The sequence below is a fragment of the Gavialis gangeticus genome, unplaced genomic scaffold (assembly GCF_001723915.1).
Source record: "Gavialis gangeticus isolate Ggan-Ray unplaced genomic scaffold, GavGan_comp1, whole genome shotgun sequence".
NCBI lineage: Eukaryota > Metazoa > Chordata > Crocodylia > Gavialidae > Gavialis > Gavialis gangeticus.
Window position 1 is genome coordinate 9252657 of NW_017729009.1, and position 9213 is coordinate 9261869.

General features: G+C 67.9%; 2 protein-coding genes across 2 annotated transcripts in view; one reads left to right on the plus strand and one right to left on the minus strand.

Annotated features, from left to right (window-relative positions):
- The window catches only part of LOC109292481 (papilin-like), a 23182-nt gene that overhangs the window by 4728 nt on the left and 9241 nt on the right, over window positions 1-9213 (plus strand). The window contains exons 3-5 of the mRNA XM_019509931.1: window positions 3808-3987; window positions 4266-4433; window positions 5403-5534. Of these exons, the coding sequence (XP_019365476.1) occupies window positions 3808-3987; window positions 4266-4433; window positions 5403-5534 (480 nt within the window). The remainder of the gene's footprint in view (window positions 1-3807; window positions 3988-4265; window positions 4434-5402; window positions 5535-9213) is intronic.
- LOC109292485 (WAP four-disulfide core domain protein 18-like) lies at window positions 44-2144 on the minus strand. The gene is made up of 3 exons (XM_019509935.1): window positions 1542-2144; window positions 1227-1367; window positions 44-146 (listed from the first exon to the last, which is right to left on the minus strand). The coding sequence occupies exons 1-3, from the start codon at window positions 1753-1755 to the stop codon at window positions 136-138; spliced, it is 366 nt and encodes a 121-aa protein (XP_019365480.1). The 5' UTR covers window positions 1756-2144; the 3' UTR covers window positions 44-135.

Consider the following 9213-nt stretch of genomic DNA (forward strand, 5'->3'; position numbering starts at 1 on the left):
GATCACCAGGGAGCCAAGCAGCAGCTGGAGACGCACAGGGGGTGGGGGTGTGCTCCAGGGTCTCGGTCTCTGGGCTGGTCCGGTCCTGGTGAGGCATCATGTGCTGAAGCTGCCCACCCCGGGTGGTCCGGGCACTTAGCGGGGCCCTGTCAAAAGGAAGCCGTCTGAGTGTGCTGCATGCCTGCCATCATAGCAGCAGCCTGCTTGCCAGGGAGATCCTGGCCTGGCCCACCCCACGGCACTTGGACCCAGGTCCTGGCACCAGTAGGAGGGTGGGAGGAGGGGGCAGGAGCCCCTCGAGCCCCGGGGGGTTGGGCGCAGGCTCCCGTCTCTCAGGAGTGGGGCAGGCACGCTGTCGCCAGTGGCCACGTAGCTGGAGGACCAGGGCCACGGCAGCGTGGGGCCACATCAGCCTTCCCCACATGCCTGCACGTCCCCACACGCAGCCTGATGGGGCGCAGTGCACCCCTCTCCCCGTGCCCCGGCCCAGGCTCTGCTTGCAGCTGCGAAGGGCGCGAGAAGGGAGATTGCACCTCCTGTCACTCTCATGCACTGGTGCCCGCAGCCATTACTGCAGCACTTCTCCTTCCCCGCAAGCCCCATTGGCCCCGCACAGCTCCACGCACGGCCCCACTCCCTGCGGCTTGGGGCAGGCAGCCCAGCGCCCTGCAACACACAATGTGGGTCATCAGGCACCTGTCCTGTGGCTCTGGGCAGGGACGAAGGTAGTGGGGAGCTGCTGGGAGAAGGGGTCTGGTGGCAACTTGGGACCCTATGGAGCCAGACAGCCCGTTCCTGCGCCCCACCACTCTTACCGTGGCCTGCACAAGCCCAGAGACACTTGCGTTTGGTCTCAAAGTTGTTGGCATTGCCGGAGCAGCTGCCGTACTCAAACCTCCTGCAGCGCCGGGATGGCCAGTGGTAGAACCAGCGTGGGACGGCCGCAAAGCAGGGGCCTGGGTCTGGGGGGAGCCTGCAGATGTCCCTGGGTCCTGCACGTGGACAAGAGCCTCAGAGCCAGGCGTGGTGGAGACGGGGCAGACCCGCCACCCCATGCCAGGCGCTGGACTTTGCAATGGGCATGTGATGGGGAGGTTGTTGGAGGGGGGCAACAGGAGCCAGGAAGACAGGGCCCAGGGGGCAGCACAGGGGATTGGGAGGGGGTCACGGTGCCCTCCAGTGCCCAGCTCCCCCTGTGCAAGAGATTGCCCCGGTGCTGGCCTTACCGGGCAGGGGGTCAAGGCAGGCATGGCCGCAGGGGATGAGGCAGCACTTCTGACTCCCCGGGCAGCTGTAATCGCTGGAGCAGGGAAAGAAGCAGGGATCCAGAAGGCCGGGTGCTGAGGAGGGGCAGACGCCGGGCTTCTCTGCAAGGGAGGGCACCGCGGGCTCACAGCTCCAGGGCCTCGCCCTGCCGCTGCCCCCCGTCAGCCCCATCCCTGCACCCCCGGCAGCTTCTCCGGGTCCCTAATGGGAAACCTTTCGCCTCCCTTGTGTGTCTGGTACCGTATCCCTGCCCCTGCTCCCTCTGCTGCACTCACCCCTGGGCGCAGTCTGCAGCTCTGCCCTGAGGGCCACGAGCCCCAGGAGGAGGACGGTGCCTGCTGGCTTCATGGTGCTGCCGGGAGCCAGGTCTGAGCTCCTCCAGCCGCCCTGGTTGGATTTAAACTCTGTGCTCGGGGTGGAGCTGGCTCTGGAGGGGACGTGATGCACAGTGCCCTGCAGGCTCCTGCCAAGCTCCAGTGCCCTGGCCATAAATCAGGCCCCGGATGGAACGAGGAACAACCCGGATCCACAGCAGGGCTCAAAAGACCAGGAGGGGCAGGAGGCTCCAGGTCCCGTGTGCTGGAGCCACGGGGGCTGGTGGGGAGAAAGCTGCCCGAGACCAGTGGGGCTGGAAGTGACCCTCAGAGGTCACGTCTGGTCCAAGCCCTGCCTGAAGCAGGATCAACCCTGTCCAGACCAGCCCGGACAACCATAATCTCAACTCTGCATAAGACGGCTGTCAGCCCTGATGCAACACAGACCTCGCACCCGACCGGCCCTGGGGTCCTGCTGCTATGAGATGTCAGTCTGCACCGCGGGCAGGCAAAACCCACACGTCCATGCAATGCAACCAAGGGGGAAATCCCTTCCTGCCCCCAGGGCAGGTCTGTCTGAGCCTGAGCCTGAGCCTGAGCGCAGGGGCAAGACCCTCCAGCTGGGACCCGTGTGGAGGGTTGCAGTAGCATTGGCACAGCCCAGTCCCGCAACCCAGCACCTCTGGGGAGGCTTAAAACCCCGACACATGGAGCGGAAAAAAGGGGGAAGGAGGAGGCAAGAGCAACCAGCAGAGCCTGGAAACCTGGGAAATCCCCACAGCAGAACACGGGCATCGCCGCGCTCAAGTCATCCCGACCAGCCCTTCCTCTTCCGGATGCTTGCAAAGGGCCTTCCTTCGGCTCGGCTCCAGCGTCTTCCCAGGTACAGAGGAGAGGTTACCTGGTCCGTCCTTCCCCGGGGCCTCTCCTCGCCGTCTGTGAAGGGAGGCACTGCGCCGGCCCTGTGCCAGTCCTCTGGTGCCTGCTTGGTGGTGCACGGTGCCCTACAGGCTCCTGCCAAGCTCCAGCACCATCGGCCTGACCATAAATCAGACCCCGGATGGAACAAGGAGCGACCCGGATCCACGGGGCGCCAGGAGACAGGGGAGGCTCCAGGACCCGTGGGCTGGTGTCAGGGGCTGATGGGGAGCTCAGCGCTGTGGATCGCACTGCCCAGCACAGACCCCTGCCCAGGGGGCAGCTCAGGAGCAGGGAGGTGGCTCCCGGTACCCTTGGGCCCTGGCCTGGCCGGCCCGGGACTCCCTGCATTCCCCAGCAGACACCACCCCGGCCGCCACCTCCGGCTGGAACGAGGAAGCAAACAGGTTCCCCAGGCTCAGAGAAACCCCCTGGGAAGCACTGCAGCCACGGGCGGCCGGCGGGGCAATGCGTGCACTGTGCCCGGTCCTGAGATGCAGAGTCCGGCTGCGGCCTGGGCACAGAGCAGGGTCATCTCCGCGCCTACCCCAGGGCTCGAGCCTCCCCAGGGAGCCACCTCCCAGGCCTGGCTCGAGCCCAGCGGGGGCCAGTGGCCGGGTTGGGCACGATGCCCAGAACAGGCCCGGGGCTACGTCTGCCGTGCTCGGCGAGGTGTTTGTCTTAGCCGCGCTCCAGCATTGTGAGGCCGAGCGCTGCAGGGAGCGTGGCACCCCGGGAGCAGCGGGGCGCAGCCGGCTCCACGGTGCCGCGGGGTCGGCGCTGCCCATCTCCTGCAACCCAGAGCCCTCTTGGCCTCCCAGCCCCGCACGCAGCTCGCAGGCCTGGCGGCACGCTCTGCCCCGGCCACCCCAGGCTGCACGCACCCAGGTCACATTGGGGGTGCCTCCCAGGTCCCCCTGGCCTCGCTGAGCAACCTGGGGTGGATCCGGGTTGTTTCCTTGCTTCACCGGGGCCTGATTTACAGCCAAGTCGAGTGAGCTTGGCAAGGTCCCCGGGGCTCTGGAGCAACTTCCCCTCCCGGGTCAGCCCCACCCTGACTGTAGGGTTTAAGTCCAGCCGGCTCGGCCCCGGGGCTTAGACCCTGCTCCCAGCAGCACCATGATGGCCAGAAGCATCTTCCTCCTGCCACGGCTCCTCGCCCTCTGCCTCTGCCTCCGGCCTGCCCTGGCTCAGGAGGAGGCAGGTGAGCAAGGGCGCCTTCCGGGTGCGCGGACCTCGGTGCCCAGGAGCACCTGGTGATGGGCCCAGGGCCCCAGCCCCTGACTCCAGCTTCCCTCTCTCCTCCCAGAGAGGTGGGCGGACTTGTGCAAGCTGCCTCCAGAGCAAGGCCCGTGCCGGGGGCGAATCCCTCACTTCTACTACAATGCCTCCTCCAAACGCTGTGAACGCTTCATGTACGGCGGCTGCCAGGGCAATGCCAACAACTTCAAGACCGAGGAGGACTGCGTGGCTGCCTGCGGGGACCGAGGTGAGGGGGCACCTGGCTTGGGGGCTGTGGTGGGGACAGGCTGGGGGTCTGGAGGCAGGTGCTGCTGAGCAGCTGGCCAGGGAGTGGAGCTGAACCACCCTCGAGGCAAGAGGCAGAGCCCCATGGTGCAGGATCGGCCCCTGGCCCAGCTGAGGGCTGCCCTGTGGCCCCGGCACCTCTGCGGGGGATCATGGGTTGGGCGCAGTGCACTTGGCCCCAGGGCATCTGCCAGCCCCTCAGGCTGTGGGTGGCTGCAAGTTCCCGTGCTTTGCCCGCAGCGGTTTGCAAGCTGCAGTCCGACCCCGGCCTGTGCAAAGCGCTGGTCCCACGCTGGTTCCACAACCCACAGGCCAGGAAGTGCGAGAGCTTCAACTACGGCGGCTGTGGCGGCAACAGCAACAACTTCAAGACGAAGGAGGCCTGTCTCAGGCTCTGCCAGGGCACAGGTGAGGCCCTTTGTCTTCCTCACGTGGAGCCGTGGGCCTGCCCCAGCACTGCAGCGTGGGCGCCTGGACCCAGACAGAGCCCGTGCACCGGGTGGAGCGCAGTGACAGTGCCCCTTGCTGGGGAGGGTCAGGCAGCAGGGCTCTGACGGCACCGCCGGCTCCCAGGGTCTCCCTGGCACCGGCTCCAGCATGGCTGGGCGCTTCTGGGCCCCCTCTCTGCTGGGTGGGGGCAGCTGTGAGGCTGAGAGCTCCTGCAGCAGGGTCCCAGCCCTGCTCCCAGGGGGCCACAGGGGAATGGGCCAGGTGGTCACAGCTCCACTGGCTGCACTGGGCACCTTCGCCCGCTCCAGGGACAGTCCTGGGAGACCCTGACCCTCAGCCAGGGCTGAGGGTCCCCCTAATACATCATGCAGACCCCCAGCCCTAGCACTCGGGTTCCCCCAGCGTGGATGAGTGTGTGGAGGGGAGAAGCCAGGACACGTGGGGGAGACCAGGGAGCAGGTCGAGTGCCCAGGGCACGGGGGTGAGGCTGCATGGCAAATGGGATCAAAGGGGCTTGCCCAGAGACTGGCCCTTTGCCCCTCCACCCTGCCTGCTCCTGGCCTGCCCACGGGCCGGACGTGCTCCCAGCTTGGCTGTGCTCCCAGCACCGCAGACTGTGCGACGCTGGGGCTGGGAGGTGGCACTGGCAGGCTCCGATAGGGCACCGGAGCCACCGCCTCCCCCGGGAGCCAGCCCCAGCGCGGTGAGGCTCATAACCCCTCCCGGCGCCGCGCGGGCTCACAGCGCTCGGCCCTTGGCCCCGGCAGCCGATGGAGTGCGAGGGCATCTTCCTGCTGCTGGGGATCCTCGCCCTGTGGGCCAGCCTGCAGGCGGTCTCGGGGCGGGGGGAGGAGGGTGAGTAGGGCCCTGCCCTGGTGCCGCGCGGCTGCGGCGAGGGGCAGCCGTGACCGAGCTCTCTCTCTGCAGTGGAGTGCCCACCGCCCACCCCGCACTGCGTCTGGTCGTTTCCTCCCCAGTGCAGCCCGTGGAGGCCGTGCGCCCCGGGCAAGACGTGCTGCTACCACCAGTGCCAGTTCCAGTGCCTGGACCTCCTGAAAGGTGCGGTGGAGGGGCAGAGGTGCTGCCCCTGCTTTCTGGTGCCAGGGGTGCTTTGGAGCAGCGCCCAGCTTGCACGTTGGGGCACAGGGAGCTATGCCAGGTGGCTCTGTGCTGAGACATTACCGGGGAGCCAGTTCGCCCTGGCACCATAGTGAGGGCTCCTCAGCCTACAGCCCGGGTCCAGGCTGCTGCCTCCCTGGGCCCCTACCTGTGGCAGGAGGAGGGGGAGGGAAAGCCAAGCTCGGTGCTGGGAAATTGGGCACCAGCAGCTTTGGCACGATCGGGGCAAGAGAGCCGTGGAGGTGCCCAGAGACCCCGGGTCCCTGCACAGGTCAGAAGCGCTACCTGTGTCTGGGTGAGCGCGGCTCACTCGGTGCGGCAGCACCTGGGCTCCGGATGCCGTGTGCTCAAGCTGGGCGCATGGGCTGCAGCCAAAAGCAGCAGCTGCAACAGCCCATCAGCCCGCTGGCACCTGCGGCCCTACGGGGAAGCAGCCTGGAGCAGGGGCGTCTGCCAGGCCCTGGTGCCTGGGGCCAGGCCATGTGCCGTGCACCCCTGACAGATGCCCTGTGTCACAGAGAAACCCGGGATGTGCCCTCCTGACCCTGTCCTGTGCAGTGAGCCCCAGCAAAATGAGTGCAGCCGCGACTACGAGTGCGGCGCGCAGCTGAAGTGCTGCCACTGGAGATGTGCCCGGCGCTGCGTGAAGCCTGTGCAAGGTACGGTGCAGCCAGCGTGCAGGCAGGGGGATGAAGGAAGGAGCCCAGCCCTTGGCTGCAGGCCCAGGGCACCGCACCGGTGCCATCGTGTCTCCAGCCTGGGCTGAGCTGCGGTGGGGCCATGCCTGGGCAGGGCTGGCCCCAGGCCGGGCTCTCTGAACCTCTCTCCTCCCTGCTCCAGAGTGACCACCAGGCCAAGCCTGAGGAGGAGGCATTGTGGGGAGCAGGTCTGACGCTGCCCAGCAAGAAGGAGAGGACCCTCCTACCCGGGCCCGGACCCAGACCTGGCATGAAGGTCCCGAGGGCAGCTCCTTTGTGCTCCTCCTTTCGCCGCATACCCCCTTGCTGCATCGCCCGGCATTGCCCTGCACCCTGACCCAGACCTGGGTTTGCTCCTCTATGGGTCTGCTCACAGCAGCACCAGGGGTTGTGCCCAGGGCCCGCTCTCGACCCCCTGCGCTCCCACTGCAGATGCCTCTCAATAAAGATGCTCCTTCCTGCAGCAGCTGCTTGGAGAGCGATTGCAGAGAGGTGGGCGCCGTGCAGCGCTGGGGGAATGCTTGGGGGTGGGACGGAGGGCAGGGGGGATACAGCCCTGCTGGGATGGGGTCACGCTCACTCGCAGGGTCCTGGGGCACCACTGGTGCTGCCAAGGGGACAGAAGAGCTGCTCTGCCACTGCCCCCCACACAAAGGGCCCAGACAGCAGCAGGCGTCGGGGCTGATGGACCCAAGGCTTCGCTGCAGTGGGGCAGGGGAACGCAGGAAGCACCTGGTCGTGGGACAATAAGGCCTGGGGGTCTTGTGTGAGCCTGGGGGCCAAGACAGCCTATGGCACATGCCCAGCCCTGGCGGGTTGGTCTGCCCTCCACAGTGCACCGGACACCTCCCAAATTGCCCTCCTGCCCAGGGCTCCAGCCTCAGCGCGGGTCCTACGGCCCCCAGGAGATGGCAGCAGGGCCCAGCGAACGCTCCTTCCTGGCCGAGGGTGCCCGGTTCAGCGCTGGGCCCTGGCCGGGCGCTTCACCCCTTCCGTGCTCACGGTCCCATTTCTCGGGGCTTCGGGAAGCTCCAGCCCTGGGCGGCTGTTTCTCAGGGTCCCCTTGCCCGGGGTCCTGCTGGTTTCACTGCCGGCGCCACCCTGCTCCCTGGGAGCACAAAGGATGCTCTGCCCAGGGCAAAGGGCGCGGGGTTTGTTGGCCGCCCCCGGGCTCCTTACTGGCTCCGTGAAGGGGGAGACGTCTCTCATGCTGGTCCGGCTGCCTCTGGCCCCAGGCTGGGTCTCTGCGTGTCAGGGGCCTGCTCCAGGCACGCCAGAAGCTGCTCCATGCCAGCAGGCAGCTGGTTTCTGCCCTCCTGCCCCAGCTTGTCTGGCAGGGAGGTGCTCGCCGGCCTCCTTTGCCTAAGGAGCAGGGAGGGGCCTCTCCCAGGATGCTCCTGCCTGGCCCCGGCTCCCCTGCCTGGCTGAGGGCGCTCTGGTCCCTCGGCCCCCGCAGGCACAGGCAGCGCCTCCCACCGGACACGCGGCATCAGGGTGCGGGCGGTGTGCTGGACCCCGTGGTACAGCAAGCACCGTGCTCCCCGTGGGCCCCAGGGCCTGCCCCCGGCGCTGGGCAGTGCTGAGCCCATCACAGCTCACTGGGGCAGGGGAAGGGGCTCCCCACCTCACCCCCGGCTCCAGGCCCCACCGCTGCCCTGGCACTCAGCCACAGGGTCCAGCACAGCTCAGCCGCATGTGCCAAGACCATCCCTGCCCGGGGCCCGGGGCAGCTCGCCGCGCCCCACCACGCAGAGCAGGCAGCTGTGCATGGCCTGGACGGCTGCTGCTCTGCAGGGCTTGGGCCAGGGGCAGTCGTGGCAGCTCAGAGCCCTTGTGCCAGGGCACCAGCCTCTCGCTGGCCACCGCTCGCGGGGAGGGGGCAGGTAGTTCACATGCCAGGGGAGCTGCCGAGTTGCTGGGCTGCGCCCGGGGTTGGGCACAGGTCTGAGCTGCACACGTGCAGGGGATGGGGTCCCCCCACTTGCCATGCCCCCTGGCTCCCTGCGGAGCACTGTCCTGTGCCCCTTGCTGCCAGGAGGGTGGGCCTGGCTTACCGGAGCTGGCGGAGGGGACCGACCACAGTGCAGGTCCCTGGGGGTCAGCGGGGACTACCGCTGTCCCGCTCCACGCGTCCGAGCCAGCCTGGCTCCCCTGCGTGGCGCTGCCGTGGGCTGCGTGGACATGCCCCGAGAGGCCCGTGGTTTGCCTGGCGCAGGGGAGGCACCAGCCCGTCCACGGGAGGAAGGAGCAGGTGGGGTGAGCTGGGGATGCGCTGGCAGTGGACAAAGCCCGGCTGGGAGCTGCAGGAGATGTTTGATCCCTGCAGCAGCCTCCCTAGTGCTGCTCCTGGCTTGGTTTCGAGGAGGACTCACTGTGCATGGGAGGGATCACGTGCCCTGCCCCAGCCGTCGTGGGGGCTGCACGCGGTGGCCCAGAAGGCCTCTGCCCTACGCTCCCAACGTGCTGCCACTGTGGCCATGAGCCTGGGCAGTGCCCTGCTCGGGCTGCCGAGCCCCAGTGACTTTGCCCAGGGGTGAGCTGGGCCCATCTCCTCTCCCCTCACGCGACTCCATCACCTTCGCAACAGCTGCAATTACCGAGCCGATAATCCCGCTGGAATGGGTGCGGCTCCCCGCCCTCCAGCCTCCCCCTCCCCTGCCATGTTGGTGCCGCACCCAGCAGCGCCACAGCCTCTCTGCTCACGCCGGAGCTGGGAGCGAAGGACCCTGGGGTGGCCAGGGCACCCCACCGCGGCCGGAGACAGCAGCTTGGCAGGGGGGTGCAGCAAAGCTGCCGGGGCTGCAATAGGCCCCATGTGCTACCCCAGCAGCAATGCTCTGTGGCCGCTTTCCACCACCCTGCACAGCTCCTGGCCTCGCTGAAGAGTCCCGCAGGCTAATTGCACATTGTGCAAGCAGCTG